The sequence below is a fragment of the Zingiber officinale genome, chromosome 2A (assembly GCF_018446385.1).
Source record: "Zingiber officinale cultivar Zhangliang chromosome 2A, Zo_v1.1, whole genome shotgun sequence".
NCBI classification, from domain to species: Eukaryota; Viridiplantae; Streptophyta; class Magnoliopsida; order Zingiberales; family Zingiberaceae; genus Zingiber; species Zingiber officinale.
Genome location: NC_055988.1, coordinates 175210092 through 175233537, shown reverse-complemented (window position 1 = coordinate 175233537; position 23446 = coordinate 175210092). Strand labels below are relative to the sequence as shown.

General features: G+C 37.4%; 2 protein-coding genes across 2 annotated transcripts; both read left to right on the top strand.

Moving 5' to 3' along the window:
- The first annotated feature begins 1079 nt into the window (after positions 1–1079).
- LOC122040314 (horcolin-like) lies at positions 1080–2127 on the top strand. Its single transcript, XM_042599639.1, has 3 exons — positions 1080–1253; positions 1357–1547; positions 1654–2127. Exons 1-3 carry the CDS (start codon positions 1184–1186, stop codon positions 1903–1905), a joined length of 513 nt encoding a protein of 170 aa, XP_042455573.1. The 5' UTR covers positions 1080–1183; the 3' UTR covers positions 1906–2127.
- A 6798-nt stretch (positions 2128–8925) lies between these two features.
- On the top strand, positions 8926–9885 carry LOC122040313 (horcolin-like). Its single transcript, XM_042599638.1, has 3 exons — positions 8926–9081; positions 9177–9367; positions 9457–9885. Exons 1-3 carry the CDS (start codon positions 9012–9014, stop codon positions 9706–9708), a joined length of 513 nt encoding a protein of 170 aa, XP_042455572.1. The 5' UTR covers positions 8926–9011; the 3' UTR covers positions 9709–9885.
- Positions 9886–23446: the final 13561 nt, after the last annotated feature.

Genomic DNA, 23446 nt, shown 5'->3' with positions numbered 1-23446 from the left:
GGACAATCCAATTGATCCATCTTGTGTGCTGACTTGCATTCGGGCATTTATTTCTGTTCTTTTAATATCAAATTTTCAACATGTCATTTAATGATATGGACTATTATTTTTTGAAATTCAACAAATATGTAAGCTTATTACCTACTTCTATGCTATTAATTAATTAATTATTTATTTAAATAATTAATTTGGAATTGATTGATTATCTAACACAGGTGACGTCGTAGGAATAGATGACGTCATGAAATTAGTTACGTTGTCATATTTAAAACGAAGAGGCAAGAAAATAATTAATTGTGCTGTCCTTTCGCTAGCTGTAATAGGCATACATTTATGGGCTTAATGTTCAGAAAATCAAATTAAAATGATTGTATATTAACTAACTCAGTTAATAATTCCGATTTTTGAGTTAATTTTACCTATGCCATGTATGTTTAAAAAGTTTGTTTGTTTGTTTGTTTTTGATTTATTTTGTTTAGTTTTTTTTTGTTGATAAACACGAACCAATCTCTTAATTAAACTTGTCTCTTCATCATGTGAAGAGGAGCAAGAAAAATAAAAGATAACGTTCTGAAAGTATTAAAATAGCATGCAAGTAGTCGAATCATTACGCATGAGAAATTTGACTTGCACATTAGTTTTGTGTACGTGGTAGATCATCTCATTTGTGATGCACATGCATTAGAAAAATAACTATTTTCAGAATTATATTGGAAGAGTTTTTAAAGACCATATCTTACTACTGGATCAGATCGACTTTTCCAATCGATCCAGCTTTGACTTTTATATTAGAAAAATAACTATTTTCAGAGTTATAGGTGACGTCGTGTAACCGACGTAGGATTAGATAACGTCATGAAATTAGTTACAACATAATTGTGCTGTCCTTTTGCTAGCTGTAAACTGGTGCATGAATCACATATACGGCATGATGATACAATAGCTTAATTATTAATTGATGGACCTCTTAATTAATCTTATCCCTAGCTAGCTTCTCTTTAATTATATTAGTTTTTCTTTGTCTCGGTCTAGCTCTCTTTAGTAGTATCGTATCGTCTGTCTATAAAAGAAGGAAATGGGGTGTCACTCCTGCACGCACGCAATAATCTCTCCTCTCCTCTCCTCTCCTCTCCTCTCCTCGGCCTTTTCAATCCTCGATCGATCGGCCTTCAGGTAGCTAGCCATGGCTGAGGCCAGCTTAACTTCCGCTGTAGACGTCAACGAGTTATGCAAATCCAGCGAGCAGAAGATCCGTGAGAGTCTATATTATATTTATTATATGCCTTTCTTTTCTTAATTAGATATATTACTTACTATTAATGACAATATAATTTACATTGCGTGTTTAATTATTAGCTCTTAAGGTTGGGCCATGGGGAGGCAGCGGGGATACCAGCTTTGACATAATTGGTCCGCCCACCTCCCAAATCACAAAGATCCTAGTGAAGACAGGAGCCGTCGTCGACAGTTTGGTGATCTCCTATGTTGTTGACTGGGAAGTCCAATCATACCGAGCAGGCGGCACTGGCGGTGTTGAAACCCACGAGGTACGTCCAACAATATTAACAATCTAAGTTATAAATATACATGCTTGTAGTAGCTTATTTAACAAAATATAGATGATATCAATTTTGAGATCGATCGATGTTGCAGTTTGAACTAGGCGGAGGTGAATATATCAACAAAATCTTTGGGTCCATCAGTGATTATAACGGCGAAACTTGTATCGCTCAGCTCGGATTTAAAACCAACTTGGGGAAGCAACATGGGCCTTTTGGGGCAGGAGGTGGCAAGGAGTTCACTGTTCCAGTTGTCAACGGTCGAATTGTTGGACTCTTTGGCCAGTACACCAATTATATAAATGCGATCGGAATCTCTGCTCTCTTACTCTCCTCTCTTAATTAATTAATTAATTGCCTATCTGATCATCCATTCTGGCTTGGCTTCTTCGCTTAATTTGCTACGTACTACTGTTTTAAATAAATTTGGTATGTTCGGTGTTTTAAAATAAAATGGATGATGATCAGTCAGTCAACTTTATATGTATGTCTAATTTGCTGTTCTCAAGCTAGCTACTAGCTATTTTCTTCATTTAATTTGCTCTAATAAATTGTGTTGTTTTTATCATGAGTACTTTTAATTCCGATCCATTTTTTTTTATCGATCGTCAGTTTAATTTTCATTATATTTGATCTAACACAACTAAAGATCTAATTTATTCTAATATATTTTGCTTACATCAAGAAAAATGTAATTATGTAAATGCGGAAGGAAATGGAAGGATGGATGAAAATAATGTAAAAAAATAAATTTGGCACGAAATTATAAATAAATATAAATACAGATATATGTTAATTTGTCAAAAAAAAATTTGAAAAAATAGTAACTAGAAAAAATTTCATTTTAAATTTATATAAATTGAATAGATATTTATTAAATATTTATAAATTTGTGCAAATTGAAAAGAAATTTAAATTACATAGAAAGTTACGTTCTCTCCCAAAATTGAACAATATAACGATTGAACCAGCTCCGCACTTCACCAGGATTGAGAGAGAAGACTCTTATCACCAAATTAAACAACGTCAATTACTCTCCAGAGTCAATTACCACCAACATATAACTTAGCTCAATCATTGGAGAGCCTCAGTAAAAAGTACCTCATCGAATTCTTCCTGATGGCAGAAACAAAGACAAAAAATTTACTGATCACAAGAAACTTGTGAGGTTATTTTCATTCCTTATTCATATGAAACAGAAAACTTAATATTTGAAGATGTGTAGAGTGATGTTAATACTTATTAATATTATTAATGACGTACGTTGTGTAAAAAAAGCACGCTCGGATACCCATGTGTTTGAACACCTAATCTCACCGTGACTTTTTTTACTCGACTGACAAATCCTCAATTCCCAAATCTCATTGCTCACTTCCCTCTCTCTGTAGGAAATGGGAGCGTGGGCATGCCCACGTTTCCCACTTTCTATGGGGCAAAAAATGTCTTTTATCCTTGGGAAAATTCTCATTATAAATTGTGTGTTCAAGGGTGGTTCAATGGGGAGAGGAGTTGTGAACGTGAGATTCATTTTCACATAGAAGAACATCCGAGGTGGGATTTAGTTTATGAAATTGTGGGAACTTTTTGATTTTGTGATTGCTCTTCTAACAGCGAGAGACGTCTTCCTCCATTCAGTATATTCTCCACTCAGAATTTCGCCGCAACAAGGTATGATTTATTATTTCGCATAATGAATTTCTATTATAATTCCTTCATTAGTATCAGAGCATTAGGAATTATACCTTGTTATGGTTTCTCGTCGCTGAACACGTCGCAATTAGTCATGAAGGTGATTGTTCGACGAGAGATCTCCGAAACCCTAGTTTCCCCGTGCACCCGTGGCCGATGTTTTGGTCACTACAAAGGAGCGTCGGCGACTGCATCACGGCTGTAAGATGCCGACAATAGGGTCATAGGGAGATCGGCGACGCGGTCACAAGTCAGTGACCAAGTCGCTCGCCGGCGTTAGAGCAGTTGCAGTGCACTACGCCAGATTGGAAAATCGTGACAGTGTGAGATTTCCACCAGAGTCAAGCTCGGGCCGTGGGGATATGTCGGAGATGGCGTTCTGGAGCCGGCGATGGTATCTTGGCTGGCCTGCGATGCGCTAGTGGCCGGGACGCGTAGAACCGCCATCAGCGACATCATCGGGCTGAGGTCAACCGATGCCCAGCGCTGGAAAGGATCGGCGACCGCCTGAGTAGGTCGAATATTGGCCTTCGTGGTCGGCGACTGTGATTGTCGCGATTGTGTGGAGACAGCGGGAGGTGTGCGGGGAAGAAAACGGACGAAGAAGACATCGTGTTTAATTTTGAGGAAAAGTTTGTTTTTAATAAACCATTAAAAAAACAAAATAACATTTTTTTTATTTATAGCTTGCTAAATGCATATTAAAGTGATAATGATGATGGCAAGTGAAGTGGGGATTGAACCAAAATTTTGAGAAAAACATATTATTCGAAGAAAGAAATAATTTGATTAAAGTGATAATGATGATGTGACACAATCAGGTGAAGAGTCTTTTAGAGTTGAATATTTTCTATTTATAATCGATCAAGCTTGATCTTCTCTTCAAGTTTGATCTGAACAATTTAAACAATATCAAGACATTTTTGGGTTTTTATAGAATTTGGAGAAATTAAAGAGTGAGTCTTTAAGTAGCCTAATGAAGTCTTGTATGGAACTTCAACAATTTTTAAGTCACGGTGGACTTTCATACATTAATGGTGATAAGTTGTGTTCAGAGTTGATGGTCATGAGATGCTATTTAACAAATGAAAAAAAAAGCGCAATTGATATGCTACAATGTCTGGCAAGACTAAATGGTTTATTCCCAAATACTTGCATTGCCTATAAGATTTTGTTAACCATACCAGTAATAGTTGCATCGACAGAAAAAAAAATGATAATATATCCCAGTTAGCCTGCATCGATAGAAAGAAGTTTCTCGAAGTTGAAACTAATCAAGAATTATCTACGATCAACAATGTCACATGATAGACTAAATGGGCTAGCAATATTATTGATTGAGAAAGAAATAATCGAACAATTAGATTATGCAGATTTGATAAATATTTTTGCCTCTAAAATAACTAGGGGAGTAGTGTTTATGTAATTATTTCAAATATTTCTTAACTTTTTATTAAAGTGATATATTATTTTTGGTTTATTTATGTATTTTGTGTATTTATTATTTGTAAACTGGCCATTACAAATTATTTATCACATTAAAAGGGTCACTTTTTATTTTCGCTTCAGAGCCCCGTTAAACATAGGTACGACTTTGGTTGACATGAAAAGAAATGTCCAAATGAGCTACGGTAGATCAAACACATGAAATGCGAAGGAAAATTCAAGTGAGTTATTAAGGATCGGACACTTGATATGAGAAGCGAAGTCCGAGTCGATAAATATTGATCGAACATTTGGTTATGAAGGAAGTCTTGATAGGTTAAGATCAATTGGATACTAGGCAAGATGAATTGATAATATATCAATTTGAACCTTGAGACAACTGCTACCAAAGATATATATATATATTTTCTTGTTAATAATGGCATGTAACAAGAAGGTGGACTAATTGATTAGGAAAGACCTAAAGATAATTAAGTCTCTTTGACTCAGCAAATAATTAAGTCTATGCGGAAGAGTTAGTGATGCCGATGACGATGCCGATACGTGAGGCACAAGCAATAGAATAATCTAATTGATTGAGCTTCATCGATTCTATATGGAATACTGACCATAATTGGCTTGATTTGCCATTTAAAAATAACTATTTTCAGAATTGCAAGTTTAAAATGATCCTAGTGGACCAGATTGACTTTTTCAATATATATCCGGGCAATCCAATTGATCGATCTTGTGTGCCATTCGGGCATTTATTTTTAAAAAAAAAAGAAGAAGAGTTTTTTCTAAGGGTAAAGACAGTTTCTCTTCTTTTAATATCAAATTTTCAGCATGTTGACATACGATTCCCTTACTGTACTTTATTATTTTCTCAAACTCATCCATCCAATTCAAAAATTTTAAATTCATGTCAAACCCTATCATCAACGGGACCTATATTTTTGAAATACAATAAATATGTAGTCTTATTCGCTCTTGTGTGTTTAATTAATTAATTAGGAATTGATTGATTAAATTAACTTAGGTGACGTTGTGTAAGCGGCGTAGATTAGGTGACGTAATGGAATTAGGTACGTTGTCATATTTAAAGCGAATAGGCATTAGAAAAATAGTTTATTTTAATGGTAAGAGCAGTTTAATTTTCTTCTCTTAATATTAAATTTTCATAGCTATTCATTCTCTACGATGCAATGATAGTTTTTTGTATTTTTTTTTTATAATTAATAGCTATTCATTCTCTACGATGCAATGATAGTGTTTTGTATTTTTTTTTATAATTAATAGCTATTCATTCTCTACGATGCAACATTAATGGTAGTAAGATTCCACACTTAATCAAATATCCATGAATCAATTCTTAATTGCCATGCATTGTGAATTAATTTTCTCGAGTGGAAAAATAATCTTAAGATGTTAGCTATGGAGTGACATATCATTCATACTCTCAAATTTATCTTAGTCGTCGATGGAAAACTTTCGTGGAATGAGATTGATTAATTTAGTCGATTCGAAAAACTGGATACCTAATATATGTTATACTAGGTGCCCCTGTGGGGCTTAGCATGAATGATTGAATGCACTCGGGGTGTCCGAAACATGCTGGGCGCCCCTCGGGCATCCAGGGCGACACCCAAGGCCCAACATATATATATATAACCAACTCTCAATTGATTTAGTGTAGCCCAAAATTAAGTTACGTTAATATCTTTTTTCTTTTCACACTGAAAATAATTTCAAGACTTATTAGTAATTTCAACTTTTTATCATTTTCTTGCTTAGTATTCAATCAGTTTGACCTACTATGACTTTTGTCTTTCCCTAGTATCCACTAGGACTTTTCCGTTGCCTAGTATTATTAGGATTTTTCCTTTGCCTAGTTTCCAATAGGACTTTTACCTATCTAGTCTCACTATGACTTTTTGGTTGAACCACTTGTACACTTGGTCAACCTTATTAGATCACAATACAACTTAAATTTGAACCCTTTACCAATATCAAATCAGGTTTGATTATCTAGTGCTTCGTACACTAGCACATGTTTGTGCAATTTGGTGAATATGTGTGAGTAATATGATAGTTGGTTGAGTTAAACATCAAATAGGTCAAAGTTAATCAGATATCTAATGATGGGGAAGTCCAACTGAGAGTTGGCAAAAGAAAAAGTCTAAGTAAATCACGGTTGACCAAACACTTATGATTAGAAGTCCAACAGGGAGTTGACATTAAAAGCAATGTCCTAGTAAGCTGTGGTTGACCGGACACTTGGAATGCGAAGGAAAGTCCAAGTGGATCATGAAAGATCAGATATTTGACATGAGAAGCGAACTCCGATCGAGTCGGTAAAAGTTGACTGAACACTTGCAATGAAAGAAGTTATGGTGATTGAGGTCAACTAGATAATAGGCAAGACGAGTTGATAATATATCGATTTGAACCTTGATACAACAACTACTAATGATATATATTTTTCTTGTTGATATATAATGACATGTAACACAACAAGAAGGTGGACTTAATTAGTTGATAAGAAAAGACTTAAAGATAATTAAGTCTCTTTGACTCAGCAAATAATTGAGTCTATGCGAACGAGTTAGTGATGCCGATGCGTGATGCACATGCAATAGAATAATTTAATAATTGATCGAGCTTCATCAATTCTATATGAAAGATTGACAATAATTGGCTTGATTCGCCATTAAAAAAATAACTATTTTCAGAATTGGAAGTTTAATATAATGATCTTGGTGGATCAGATTGAGTTTCTCAATATCTATCCGGACAATCCAATTGATCCATCTTGTGTGCAGACTTGCATTCGGGCATTTATTTCTGTTCTTTTAATATCAAATTTTCAGCATGTCATTTAATGATATGGACTATCATTTTTTTTATAGTACTTATTTTAAGATGATCCTCGGGGTTTTGATCTCGTAGTATAGGATACTTAGATTGTCACTTAGATATTCATAGTTCGTTTCCTAGCTATAATATATTTGTAGAAATTTTTTCTTTAAATGGGGGATGTAATCGTCTGTTTCCCGATTTACCCTAACGACTGATGGGAAACTTTCATGGATCCGATCGGTCACCTTAGAATTTATCATGAAAATTGATGGGAAACTTTTATGGATAATAGCCAATGATAAATTTATTTTTATTTTTTTTACTTTATCATTTCCTAAAAACTCATCCGATCCAATTCAAAAATTTTAAGCTTAAGAAATTTAATTTTAATAAATTCTCTGAAATAATATTTTTACTCATGGGGATGAAAGGGAATCGGATAAATTCGACCAAATTCATGTCAATTGTCAACGTAACCCCTATCATAAACGGGACATTTTTGAAATTCAACAAATATGTAAAAGCATATATTCACTCTGGTCTCGTACCTACTTCTATGCTATTAATTAATTAATTAATTAATTTGGAATTGATTGATTATCTAACGTAGGTGACGTCGTAGGAATAGATGACGTAATGAAATTAGTTACGTTGTCATATTTAAAACGAGCAGGCAAGAAAATAATTGTGCTGTCCTTTCGCTAGCTGTAAACTGCACATGGCATGATGGTACGAGTGTGGATGCAGTAGTCATACATTTATGGGCTTAATGTTCAGAAAATGACTGTATATTAACTCAATTAATAATTCCGATTTTTAAGTTCAACCACATGCATTAAAAAAATAACTATTTTCAGAATTATATTGGAAGAATTTTTAAAGATCATATCTTAATTAGTACTGGATCAGATTGACTTTTCCAATCGACCCAGCTTGTGTACACCTCAACTCATATCCATCATAGAATGATTAATCTTTTGTTTGACTTTTGTATTATTTCTCAATCCAAAAATACTTTTGCATATCTCTAATATATTCTGTGGGCTTTGCAGACAGATTCTTTGATACTTTTCACACCTTAATTCCTTTAGTTTGAAGAAATAAAAACAAAAAAGAAAGAGGATGAAATTAAATTAATTAAGAAGAAGCGTACGTACGTGAATTAGTTTTCAATTGATCATTGTAGCTAGCTAGGGGATATCGTATTGACTTAATTTATCTAATTGAAAAATTGCCTGTTTAAACCATCACCATCACGGTAATTAATTATTAATTGATGGATCTCTTAATTAATCTTATCCCTAGCTAGCTTCTCTTTAATTAGTTTTTCTTTGTCTCGGTCTAGCTCTCTTTAGTACGTAGTATCGTATCGTCTGTCTATAAAAGAAGGAAATGGGGTGTCACTCCTGCATGCATTCAATAATCTCTCCTCTCCTCTCCTCTCCTCTCCTCCCTCGATCGGCCTGCAGGTAGGTTGCCATGGCTGAGGCCAGCTTAACTTCCGCTGTAGACGTCAACGAGTTATGCAAATCCAGCGAGCAGAAGATCCGTGAGAGTCTATATTACATGCCTTTCTTTTCTTAGATATATTACTATTAATGACAATATAATCTACATTCTGATATATCCATTTTTAATTATTAGCTCTTAAGGTTGGGCCATGGGGAGGCTGCGGGGATACCAGCTTTGACATACTTGGTCCGCCTACCTCCCAAATTATAAAGATCCTAGTCAAGACAGGAGCCGTCGTCGACAGTTTGGTGATCTCCTATGTTATTGACAACGAAGTCCAATCATACCGAGCAGGCGGCACTGGCGGTGTTGAAGTCCACGAGGTACGTATAGTACATCCAACACACATGCATGTAGCTTAATTAATTAACTATGATCATATCAATATATTTGGGATCGATCGATGTTGCAGTTTGAACTAGGCGGAGGTGAATATATCAACAAAATCTTTGGGTCCATCAGTGATTATAACGGCGAAACTTGTATCAGTCAGCTCGGATTTAAAACCAACTTGGGGAAGCAACATGGGCTTTTTGGGAAAGGATGTGGCAAGGAGTTCACTGTTCCAGTTGTCAACGGTCGAATTGTGGGGCTCTTTGGCCAGTACACCAATTATATAAATGCGATCGGAATCTCTGCTCTCTTACTCTCCTCTCTTAATTAATTAATTGCCTATCTGATCGTCCATTCTGGCTTGGCTTCTTCGCTTTGCTACGTACTACTGTTTTAAATAAATTTGGTATGTTCCGTGTTTTAAAATAAAATGGATGATGATCAGTCAGTCAACTTTATATGTATGTTTAATTTGCTGTTCTCAAGCTAGCTTCTTCATTTGCTCTAATAGATTGTGTTGTTTTTATCATGAGTACTTTTAATTCCATTTTTTTTTTTTATCGATCGTCAGTTTAATTTTCATTATATTTGATCTAACACAACTAAAGATCTAATTTATTCTAATATATTTTGCTTACATCAAGAAAAATGTAATTATGTAAATGCGGAAGGAAATGGAAGGATGGATGAAAATAATGTAAGAAAATAAATTTGACACGAAATTATAAATAAATATAAATACAGATATATGTTAATTTGTCAAAAAAAAAATTTAAAAATAGTAACTAGAAAAAATTTCATTTTAAATTTATATAAATTGAATAGATATTTATTAAATATTTATAAATTTGTGTAAATTGAAAAGAAATTTAAATTACATAGAAAGTTACGTTCTCTCCCAAAATTGAACAATCTAATGATTGAACCAGCTTCGCACTTCACCAGGATTGAGAGAGAAGACTCTTATCACCAAATTAAACAACGTCAATTACTCTCCAGAGTCATTACCACCAACATATAACTTAGCTCAATCATTGGAGAGCCTCAGTAAAAAGTACCTCATCGAATTCTTCCGGATGGCAGAAACAAAGACAAAAAATTTACTGATCACAAGAAACTTGTGAGGTTATTTTCATTCCTTATTCATATGAAACAGAAAACTTAATATTTGAAGATGTGTAGAGCGATGTTAATACTTATTAATATTATTAATGACACCGTGTAGAAAAAGCACGCTCGGATACTCATGTGTTTGAACATCTAATTTCACCGTGACTTTTTTTACTCAACTGACAAACCCTCAATTCCCAAATCTCATTGCTCACTTCCCTCTCCCTGTAGGAAATGGGAGCGTGGGGATGCCCATCTTTCCCACTTTCTATGGGGCAAAAAATGTCTTTTACCCTTGGGAAAATTCTCATTATAAATGGTGTGTTCAAGGGTGATTCAATTGGGGGTGGGGTGATAAAGAGAGGAGTTGTGAACGTGAAATTCATTTTCATATAGAAGAACATCCGAGGTTGTGGGATTTAGTTTATGAAATTGCGGGAACTTTTCGATTTTATGATCGCTCTTCTGACAGCGAGAGACGTCTTCCTCCATTCAGTATATTCTCCTCTCAGAATTTCACCGCAACAAGGTATGATTTATTGTTTCGTACAATGAATTTCTATTATAATTCCTTCATTAGTATCATAGCATTAGAAATTATACCTTGTTATGGTTTCTCGTCGTTGAACACGTCGCAACTAGTCATGAAGGTGATTGTTCGACGAGAGATCTCCGAAACCCTAGTTTCCCCGTGCACCCGTGGTCGATGTTTTGGTCGCTACAAAGGAGCGTCGGCGACTACATCACGGCTGTAGGATGCCGACAATAGGGTCATAGGGAGATCGGCGACGCGGTCACAAGTCAGTGACCAAGTCGCTCGCCGGCGTTAGCGCAGTTGCAGTGCACTGCGCCAGATTGGAAAATCGTGACAGTGTTGAGATTTCCACCAGAGTCAAGCTCGGGCCATGGGGATATGTCGGCGATGGCGTTCTGGAGCCGGCGATGGTTTCTTGGCTGGCCGGCGATGCTCTAGTGGCCGGGACGCGTAGAACGGCCATCAGCGACGTCATCGGGCTGAGGTCAACCGATGTCCAGCGTTGGAAAGGATCGGCGACCACCCGAGTAGGTCGAAGATTGGCCTTCGTGGTCGGCGACTGTGATTGTCGCGATTGTGTGGAGACAGCGAGAGGTGTGCGGTGAAGAAAACGGACGAAGAAGACATCGTGTTTAATTTTGAGGAAAAGTTTGTTTTTAATAAACCATTAAAAAAACAAAATAACATTTTTTTTATTTATAGCTTGCTAAATGCATATTAAAAAGAAAGGAATTTGTTTTTAATCCCTTGGTATATATTGTTCACGTGAGAAAAAAATAAAATAAAATAAAAATGGTCTAATTAAACCATTGGATCTCGGTCAGGTTTAAATCATTAGTTGGATTTATCAAACTAGTTTGATTTAAATCGAAATTAATTTGAGTTGATTTGATTGAGCTTAGAGTATATATGATCAAGTGACCAGATTCATTCCATTGGGTCAAATTTGATCAAATACATTAGATTTGTTTTAATATTTCAAAATTAAATCAATGGGCATTGGTTTGATCAAAAAGACCAGAGTTTGATCAATAAGTCTAACATTGGTTGAAATGAACTTAAATTAAACAATAATAGAGCATAGGTACAGCAGATCTCTACCCAATTAGATTAGTTCTAACGAGGACAATGCACTAAACTTAGGATTTAGATTCTCGATTGACTAGTCCAATGGATGAATCAACTTAGACTCCTAAAATTCGAGTTGATTTGTTTTTCTTGATTTATTATGTTGGTTCTATGCTTGTATAAATTGAATTAAACTGGTTTTGTATTGGTTAGTTGGTTTTGTATAGACTTGTTTAATTTTAATTTTTTTCAGATGGCATGAACGATTACTGTAGGATCGAAAGCGCTAGAGGGGGTGAATAGTGCTCGTGGCTAATTCGTTCATTTCAGAAAACTTTAAGTAAATGTGCAGCGGAAAAGTAAAGATATGGAAGCAATGCTAACACTTTTGGTTACTTGGTTCGGAGCCTGTGTCGACTCCTACTCCAAGACCCGTGATCGTTGATCGCTTTCGGTGGGCAATCACTATAAGCTCGAGATTCTTTACAAGAATATAAATACAAGTATTGAACTTAAAAGATTATACTGACAATACAAAAGATGATGAAAGTAGTCGTCGATTGTCAGAACAGCAGAGCATTGTTGATGCGTTTGGAGCAGCACACTGGAGCACAAGCTGTTCTATTTTCAATGATCTTGAAGTGCTAGTCGAGACTCCTTTTTATAATAGTCTTGAGGCTAATCCAGATCCGCTTACCTCAGGATCAGGATTTGACTCACCGTCGATCGATCGACCGATCCTCCTGATCTGTCGACCGATCCCCTCCTCAATCGGTCTGTCTCCCGGTTCTTCTACTCGGATAGACTTTCTTCGTTCGGTCGACCGATCCCGTCATTCGATCGACTGATCCCCATCTCATTTGGTTCGATCAACTCGGCTCGACCACGTCACATCTTATCCTAGGTTCGGTCGACCGATTTGAATGTTCGGTCAACCGATCCCTCAATAGAATCGGATCAGCTTGCTGGAAATTTGCTCTGTTTGCTTGGAGGTTCGGTCGACCGAACCCCGGTTCGGTCGACCGATCAAGGCCAAAACTAACTCTGCACAATTGTTAATTTCCTGCAAAACATAGTTAGATATATACAGCAAATAATATTAAACAATTAAGTTGACAGCCTTCAGACTGTCCGGTTCTGACTTCGAATTTCTTCTAGAAATCCTAGGTCAAACCGACGCCTACTGTTACCTCAACGGAGAATGCATCCTCATCTACTCCACTCAGGAGAAGTTACCTATTGCCAGACTGGTCCTCCAGACTAACTGGACTTTCTGCTTAGGGTTACCACCCCCTAAGACCTAGGATTACTACCCCCTAGGACCTAGGGTTACCACCCCTTAGGACCTAGGGTTTGTTAGAGTGTATAATAAAAGCCTAGCTTTTTGTAAACATTTATTTTGAAATAAAGAATCACTTTAGTCAAATATCTACATTTATATGCTAAGTGTAGTTGTTCAATTAGTTTATATTGTAGATAACATGGTGTGTGATGTCACACACAAAAGATCATGTTATCAATTCCTTATAAATTATAAACAGTAGCTCACGACTAAGATGGATAGGAATAAACCATTGGAATAGTCATAGTGTAATTTGGTATTAGTTTATCTTGAGTATAAAATTACACTGGTACACTCTAAGTGTATTGAGCAGGACAATTTGAGGTAGTTTCTTTTTATACTGACTACATAAAAGAACATGACCTCCGTTATTGTGGAAGTATGCGCTCTTAATCCCGATATAACAACAAACACCTATACTTAGTATTTATTTCTTTGACTTATCAAAGGGTGAGATTTAGCTCGATAAATCAAGAAGCTCAATAAGTTGAGAAATAATATTATTTATATGGTGTGTTGTTGGTTATAAAAGGAAACTGTGTCCTAGGAATCTAGGTTGATGATGCCCCCAAGAGGAGCTCATAAGGATTGTCATGTAAACCCTACAGGTGACTTAGTCCGACATGACAATAAGGTTGAGTGGTACTACTCTTGGAGCTAGATATTAATTAAATGAGTTGTCAGTAACTCATTTAATTAGTGGACATTCGATATCTTAAACACAGGGAGACTTACACACTTATGATAAGAAGGAGCTCATATAGTAATATGGGATTGGTGCGGTAGTTCAATAATAACTCTTTAGTGGTATGAGTTATTATTGATAAACTCGAGTTGGGTTTTCGGGGCGAACACGGGAAGCTCAAGTTCATCGGGAGACCAAAATCAATTCCTCCTCTCGGTCCCTGTCATAGCCTCTTATTTATAAAGTCTTATATCTACCTAAACTCACCTTCTTACCCATCCCAAGGTGGCCGACCAAGCCAAGCTTGGAGCCCAAGCAAGGGCCGACCAAGATAAGGCTTGGATGGGTTGAGGTGTGGTCGGCCTAGCTTGGAGCCCAAGCTTAGGTGGCTGATATACCTGATTTTGTCGTGATTTGGGTATCAAATAATTTCACCGAATCCCTTTCTACACTAATGCAGTATAGGATAACTCCGATCGTCTCTCTCAAGGAATGTAAATGGTAGAATGATAGTCTTAGGATCAATTATTGTTGGCTTGGGGTTTTCTGGATTAATTGGAGATTCAAAATTGACTTTTGAACAAAGAGAAGAAGTAAGAACCAAAACCTATGCTACATTTACAAATTCAACTCACAGAGATTAACAAACAAGAATCTAACTAATCTAAACTACATCATTGAAGGAAATAACAAACAAGAATAACCTAATGCAACAATTATACAAAATCTAAATTGGTCAGACATCAAGAACAGTGACCTTAACCGAAGGTTTCAAAGTAATAGCAAGGGAATTTGAATCAACTATGCATTGATCAACTACAACAAAACTAAAATTCAAACAGAGATGAAGAAACTAGCATTCAGAGGATTCAAACTAATCAAATTGGAGAAACCCTAGCTTGGATTTGGTGTGCATCGGATGAAGAACTCGACGATGAAGGCAAACAGAGTAATTCGGCGTTGTTGATGATCGGAAAAGCTTCAATCAGAGATGGGTGCGGAGCTTCAAGAAAGGAAGATAACCGGCCGGAAGACAAAGGAATCGGCTCAAACCACCGAATTGCTTCTCCTTCTTTGCTTCTTCTTCCTCGCACGAAGTCACGGTAGAAATTGGTGTTCAGATGGTTGAGATGGCGTCGCCGGCTAGGAGATGGCTGATAACCGGAGGAAGGGACGCCCTTGACCTCTCTTGACCGCCGGTGGTGGAATGGATCGAGGAAGGAAGATCGCCGGAGCGAGCTTGCGCTCCTTGTGTCTTGACGCGAACTGTAGCAATTGACGATCTCACTGTAGCTTCTCATCCCATTTAAAACTGATCAAGATTAGAACAGATGGCTGTGATTTATCCGGATCGATCCAACGGTGAAAATTGCTACAAATCTGTTCCAAATCTTCAGATCTTGATCAATGATTGTGATCTACTCCCCTGTGGCTTGGATGGCCTAGATCATGATAGATGGCTCAGATCTCCTCAAGTCTTGAATGGACGATCCATATTACTCCAAAGTTTGATCTCTTCATTAAAGCCCTAGATTTGAACTCAAATCTGGTCTGATCCGATCGAGCCCTTGCCCTTTTGATGCCTACAAAGAATATATCAAAACATTAGCATCAAATACCGCAATTATAAAATAATTTGCAATTAAGTCCACAAATGAATACAACTCATGAAATATGATATAAATGTGGAATTAACACACATGAGAAGCTCAAATGACATGCTTATATGAATCAAAATATCAATACAAAATGATGGTTATCAGTGGCCGGCCACAATAAAAATAAAATGATTTTATTTTTTAAAATCTTTTCTTATGTGGAAATCATGGTTTTAAAAGAGAGTTTAAAATTTAAATATTTCCTTTTATAGCTTTCTGCAAAGGATTAAGAGAAATGTTTGATATCTTTCCTTATTTGTAGTTAAAAGGAAGATTTTAATTTTTGATAAAACTTTCTGTTTTTTGTAACCATACTCATGATTTAAAAGAGAATTTTAAAAATTATAAATCTTTTCTTTTATATCTTTCTATAAAGGATTAAGAGAAAGGTTTGATATCTTTCCTTATTTGTAGATGAAAAGAAAGATTTTAATTTTGGAGAAAACTTTCCTTTTTGTAATCATCTACATGTTTTAATAAAGAGATTTTAATTTATAAAAGTTTCCTTTTATAACTAACCATGAAGGGAATTTTTTAAAGAGAAATTTTATTTAAAAAATTTCCGGAAATAAATTAGGAAGTTTTAATTTTATGTTTAAAACTTTCCTAATTTGGAGGACTTGTAGGGGCCGACCATTAAAAGGTTAAGAGAAAATTTTAATTAAATTTTCCTTTCATTGGCAAGAAAAATAAGGAAGGTTTAATTAAAACTTTCCTTATTTGCCAAGACCAAGGAATATAAAAGAGAGGGTAGAGGTGTCTCACCTCACAGCAACACATCTATTATTTCTCTCCTCTCCTTTCCTTGGTGGTGGCCGCCCCTCTCCTCTCTTCTTTCTCTCTTCTCCTTTTGTTGATGTCGGTGGCACTTGGAGGCTTTATCTCATCTTGGTGCCGGTTGCTTGTGGAGAAGAAGAAGAGAAAGAAAGCTTCCCTTCAAGAAGAGTTGGTGTCCGAAACTTGCAAGGAGAAAAAGGAGGCTTGGGTGGATTCTCATCTCGGTAGATCATCACCCAAACGACGTCCGAGAGAAGAAGAGGAATACATCAGAAAATCGTGAGGTCTATAAGCTACACAAGGTATAACTAGTTATTAGTTTCCGCATCATAACTAGTTCATCCTTTTGTTTAGATCTTGAAATACCAAACACAAGAGGCTAACGATTCTAGGCTATTGAATTTATGTTTTGATTTTGTGTTTCTTTTGTTTTTCGATCTTGTGATTTGATTGTTCATAGTGGTTAAACCTAGGGTTACTATAAGGAGATTAAATATTAAATTTCTTTGAAAGGCTTTGTCTAGGTAGTGGTGGATGATCCCATATCCAAGAAAGTCTAGTGCATCGCCACGTTTGACCTGGAACCCGATCTTTGAAATAAATATTTAATCGAATTTGTAACATAGGTGGATTTGGATCAATAATTAGCATCATTTGCGATCCAAGTCTAAACCTCTAAGAACAGATAAATTGAATTTGGAATCAATAATGCTAAGTTCTGTTTGTGATTCCAAATTTAATTTCTAAAGAACACAATAGGTTGTTAGAAACGGTTCGGGACTTGTACAAAATTTTTATACAGGGGAACCAGTATGATATTCTGAGTAGCAACCAACAGGGTTACCACCCCCTAGGGTTTTCCTCAGTATAGAGTTATCACCCTCTAGGACCTACGATTACCGGCTCCTAGGGTTTTCCTCAGCCTAGGGTTACCACCTCCTTGGACCTAGGGTTACCACCCCCTAGGATTTTTTACCTGCCTAAGCTCAGTTAGGACTTTCCATTACCTAGGGTTACCGCCCCCTAGGATCTAGGGTTACCACCCCTAAGATTTTCCACTTGCCTAACCTCAGTTAGGGCTTTCCATCACCTAGGGTTACCGCCCCCTATGACCTAGGATTACCACCCCTAGGGTTTTCCACCTGCCTAGAATCCACTAGGACTTTTACCTAAGAACACTTAGGACTTTCCTGCAAGCTCATTCAAACTTGTTAGATCACAAGACAACTTAACTTTAGATCCTTTGACATAATCAAAACTCAGGTTCGATTGTCGGATGCTTCCCGCACCAACAATTACCACATTTACTCTTCACGAAGTACGGTGGAACCAGCTCAGGGAGGAAATTCAGGAGATAGAATATAGCTCTGTTGATGGAGTCGACAGACACGTTAGACTGCTTGATGAACTATTTTGGAAACTTGAGCGAGAAGAGTTTCCAGTCCTGGATAGTTATAGGATTTGGGCTTTAATACATTCATTGCCAGAGTATCGTAAGGTGATAGCAGACTATGTTTAGGGGCATCATCAAGGAAGCATCACATATTCAGAATTATGTGAAGAACTACTTCACCATATAGCTGAAGAGGATCCTGAAGAGTTCGAAGAGGATCTGAAAATGTTCGAGGAAGATCCAGAAGAGGTTCCGATTGTAGATCCGATGGAGAATCCTGAAGCTGTCTCATCTGTTATTAACCCAAATAAGTCTAGGTTGAAAGGGATAATGTTAGTCACTGTACTAGTGTCTGTCTTAGTGGAAGTGGTGTTAGTCTATCTAGTTTATTAGAGTTATGTTATTGTTACTGTCATTATGTATGAACAGTATTAGTCCATTTAGTTCATGTTAGTTTGTTATATGTTAACAATATGCATCATATTTTTATGTAAGATATGTTCATTCATTTGTTTATTTATGTTATTTACTCTACATGATGCTGTTGGGACCGTTGGTGGCCAGTTAGAAGGGGGGTTGAATAGTCCTGCACTAGTAAAACAAAAATACCCTTCTCGGACTTAAAAGAACACTTGTATAAAAATAATGAACTGGACTAAAAATAAAGAGACACGGGAATTTTTACTTGGTTATAACCGGGGAGGTTGTTAATCCGAGAAAATGAATCGCACTAAGAATCTCCTTTAGGCGGAGAAGCCTCTTACAGTAGTGAAAGCACAGAAAGATGAAGCTAAACTAACAAAGGGAAGTGCACAAGTGTTGTATGCAAGAATTGCTTGTTGTTCTTGAGCTTCTGGATCAAGGCTGTATTTATAGCCTTGGTCAAGGCACCTAGAAGGGTTCCAGGCGTCTGGAGTGGGATAGAAATCTATCCCCGACGCAACAGTCAACGTCCACGTCGATGGTGATAAAGTTTCGATTCCAGGCACCTGGACCCTCAAAGTCAACCCCGTTGACTTTTTGGTCTGAACCTTCTGCTCTAGTTTAGCTCGCCTAGGTCCGGGTCTTCCACTCCAGCTCCGCTCACTTGGGTGATTCCGGCTATTCGGAATACGGCTCACCCGAACCTAATTTCTGGCCTTCTCGATCTAGCAACCTTCCGCTCCGGCTTCTCGTCCCTTGGAAACGTCGTGCGCCACCTTCTCGTCTGTCCGCGTACTCTTCCGCAGCACCTCGTCCATCTGACGCACTGAGCCCATCAACTCTCTCTCACGTCGTCCTTCTTGCTAGTTGCATCTTCTACTTGACTTCTTGTGCTCCTAAGCTCCTGCACACTTAGGCACAAGGTTAAAATATCATAAGACCTAACTTAACTTATTTGATCACATCAAAACAACGTTGGGTTCCCAACAGATGCATGATGAATAATTAGTTCATTTTACTAAATGATTAGTTCATTTAATTAAATAAATCATGATCTAATAAATGATTAGTTCATTTATTGGGATGTGTATAATAGAATTGATCAATGTTGTGGCAAAAGGCGAATATGCTCGTCCCCAGCGCCCCCGCCAACCCGTCCCAAGGCCAACACAGAGGAGGTAAATCACGGGCGGCTACTAGCCTTTGGAATAGTGATTAACACATAAGGAAGGTATTTACCTCGGCTTTACCGAGATTCGAACCTCAAACCTCATTGTAGCAACATCTCATGCGCTAGCCACTAGACCCATCTGAGAGGGCACCTCAATGATCAATGTTGATTTCATTAGTCGTACAAATGATGAGTGAAAATGTAATTATCATTTGATTTTATAAACCAACTCAAATTAATATTGAGTCAATTATAAATTACATGCATATGAATTACACTGAATACTAAATAATATGTTTATTTATTATATATTATGGCAACCAAAACATTATAGCTAAACTCAACAAGTGTTAAAAGCTTAATGGGGATAACTATACGATCTGACACCTTAGGATATAGCATGTACTTAAGAAACAAAAAGTTAGGGAGACTATATATCAGGTTATGGTAAAACCTGTAGATGGTCCCACTCACAGAACAGATGAGATCTTGATGTTTACAAGTTAATACAAAATATGACTTTTCATAGTGCATCTTCAATGGTGCGCAGTTAAAGCGTGTTGTTAATAATAGCTTTTATAGTGAGCCCAATTATGTGCGTTGTATATAGTATAATATTTATACAAATGACTATAAAAAAAGTACAATGTCAATAAGCTTTTTTATGATGTGCAGCATACATTGTTAACTTAATATTAATGATGTGTAGAGCGTTGTTAATACTTATTAATATTATTAACGACGATGTGTAGAAAAAGTACGCCATGGATACCCATGTGTTTAAACATCTAATCTCACCATGACTTTTTTCACTCAACCAACAAACCCTCAGTTCCCAAATCTCATCGCCCTCCTCCCTCTCCCTCCTCTGCTTCGCTAACATCCTCTCCTCCTCCTCCTCATCGAGCCTTCTCTCATTTTCTCTGCAAGATCCTCTCCTCCTCCAGCCCTTTTTCCATTGATCGTGCCCTCGACGACGTTGGCATCCGCGTCTCCTTGAACAAGCTCTCTTACTCTCAGCCAGGTGCCACTGTCGCCTTCTTCCGTTGGGCGGGATCCCGCTACCTCAGTGGCCAACACTCACCCTATGCTTGGAACCTTGTGGTCTACCTCCTTGGCAAGAACCTCCTTCAATGATTGTCCCCTCGAAGAAGAACAAGCATATCGTGACTTGGACCCTCAGGTCCCAAATTCCAGTCTTTTTTGTTTGTTGATATGATGATGCAATTGTAAAATTGAGGTTTTGAGGGTTTGGATATTGATTTATTGTAAGAGGATGATTTACTACGGGAGCATATTGCTCCGCACATGACCGACAATTTAGCCTGGAATACTATTTTTTCTTCTATACTGATTTGTAACAATCGTTGGTTGGCTTTGGCCAGCTGGACAAGTATCATAGCTTTGTTTAAGGACAAGACTAGAAGACAGTACTGGAGAAGGTGAACAACTTTGTTAATTTTCTAAAAAATAAACATTTGAGATTTCAGATGTGTATCATAATTATTTTAGAAGTTTCTCTTGATGAAACTTGATCAGCAATGCCAAGCATTAGAGCTCTATCATCAAAAAGGATTGCAAGTCTATTGGTATGTCTTTCAATTAGTCAAAGTTTGATAATTTTTCAATAGAGTTACTATAATTCCATATTCTGGTTTCTTTGTGTAGGTTGGCAGCAAAATGTAGGCAACTGACTGAAGTAACGAACAAAAACAGGCATATTATTCAAGTTATGGATGATAAGGTGTTAACTACATATTATTCATGTTTTCCCTATTCTTTGTCAAAAGTAAAATTTTCTCTCGCTAGATTCTAGCCGGAATGATGATGGTTTCTTTCTTCACAAAGCTTAATTGTCTTAGATCCTGACCTATTAAAGAACTATGTATTGGATATAAGAGATGTGAATGGAGAAGAGGTGGAAGAGGAAAGAGATTCCATTTTGAATGAGACTTTAGTCCCATATTAGAAGTTTCATGATATGTTGGTTGGTTTATATTGATTCACATACATTGAGGATGTGAACAAATGCATGGGGAGATGCTCTCTCTCACGTGTGGGTGCGCAGGGGGTGCAAATCCAGGGCTTGCATTGCACCAAACCATGTTAACTCGTGTGCAGGCATGACTTGCATGCGCTGAATGTCGGACTGTTAGAGCCAAAATTTGTCCAAGTGGAACAACCAACATTTTGCCACGTAAACCTTTTTGCTGCTTGTGTAACGGATGCATTAAAGTAAGATTAATGTAGGATCAAAATGACTGAGCGAAACACTGGCGTTTTGAAGCTTAGCAAGTAATGGTCATTAATCGACCATTAATGCAGTCGTTGATCTAAACTCCTATATAAGGAGGATGCGATCATAGGTTTATACACACACAGAAAAGTAGCAGAAGCTCTCCACCTGTGTTCCCTCCTCCTCCTCTGTCATGCAATTCCTGCTTGACAGAGTACTTGTGATAGTAATTGGGTGTTACTCAGTTCGCCGTGACCACCAGTGCTTGGTAGAATCATGGTCAACCGTTGTATCATGGGAAGCAGATGACCTGAGTAAAGCTCGAAGCACAGCCGAAGGTGGGGCAAATCTGTTTCAAGAAAGCTGCGACTCTCGCAGGTCTCGGTCAGCTCACTCAGTCTCATCGTCCGCCTGACCAACCTCTCGCTCGGCATGTCTGCTTCGCTTGACCGGCCTGTTTTCTTCCCCTAACTGGCCTGTCTACTGCGTCTGACCGGCCTCTCGCTCGGCTTGTTTGCTTCGCCCGACTCGCTCAGCATGTCTGCTTCACCCGACTCGCTCAGCCTGTCTTCTTCGCCCGACTTGCTCAGATCGTTTGCTTCGCCCAATCGACCTCTCACTCACCTGTCTGCTCGCCCGGCCAACCTCTCGCCCGACCTGTCTGCTCGTCCAACTGGCCTCTCACCCAGTCGGCTCTGTATCTGGCCAAACTTTCTCGTCCTTACTACCCGGTCGACCAATCTACTATTTGTTCGTTTGGCCATTAACTTTGCCCGATCGACCAATCTACATACCCAGCAATTGAAGGATCTTCCGGTTATCTACTGAATATGATATCATAATCAGTTGTATTTCTCAAGTATCTGAATATCCATTTCACTGCATCCCAATGTGGTCAACCAAGATTTGAGAGAAATTTGCTCACCATACTAATTGCTTGCACCAAATATGGTCTTGTGCAAACTATGACATACATCAGACAACCAATTGCACTGGCATAAGGAACCTTTGACATCTCTTGAATCTCATCATCTGTCTTTAGACACTGTGTACTGGATAACTTGAAGTGACGCGCCAGGGGTATGCTCACTGACTTTTCATTCATCATCTTTCATGTCAAATTACTTACTCAGTAGCCTCTTCAATTTGTCGACCTCGTTTATTTTCTTCACAACAATGAACATGTCATCTATGTATAGTGGTAAGAAAAACGGTGATTAATCTTTAAGGCTCTTCACATATATGAAGTAATCATACTCACATCTCCTATATCCGTTTTGAATTATGCATGAATCAAAATGTTTGTACCATTTCTTAGAACATTGTTTCAATCCATATAATGATTTTTTCAACTTGCAAACCAACCGCTTTTGTCCGGGCTGACTAAATCCCTAAGGTTGTGATATAAAAATCCGCTCCTCTAAATTTCCATGAAGAAATGTCGTCTTCATATCTATTTGCTCCAGCTATAAATCATGATGTGCCACCAAAACCAACACCGCTCTAATTGACGTATGTCTTACCACTAGAGAGAAAATTTCTTCATAGTTAATCAATCCCCTTTATCTTTGAATACCCCTTTACTACCAACAAAGCTTTGAACTTCACTTCTTCTCCCTATGACATTGCTTCTTTCTTCTTGAATATTCACTTGCACCCTTTAGCTTTCTC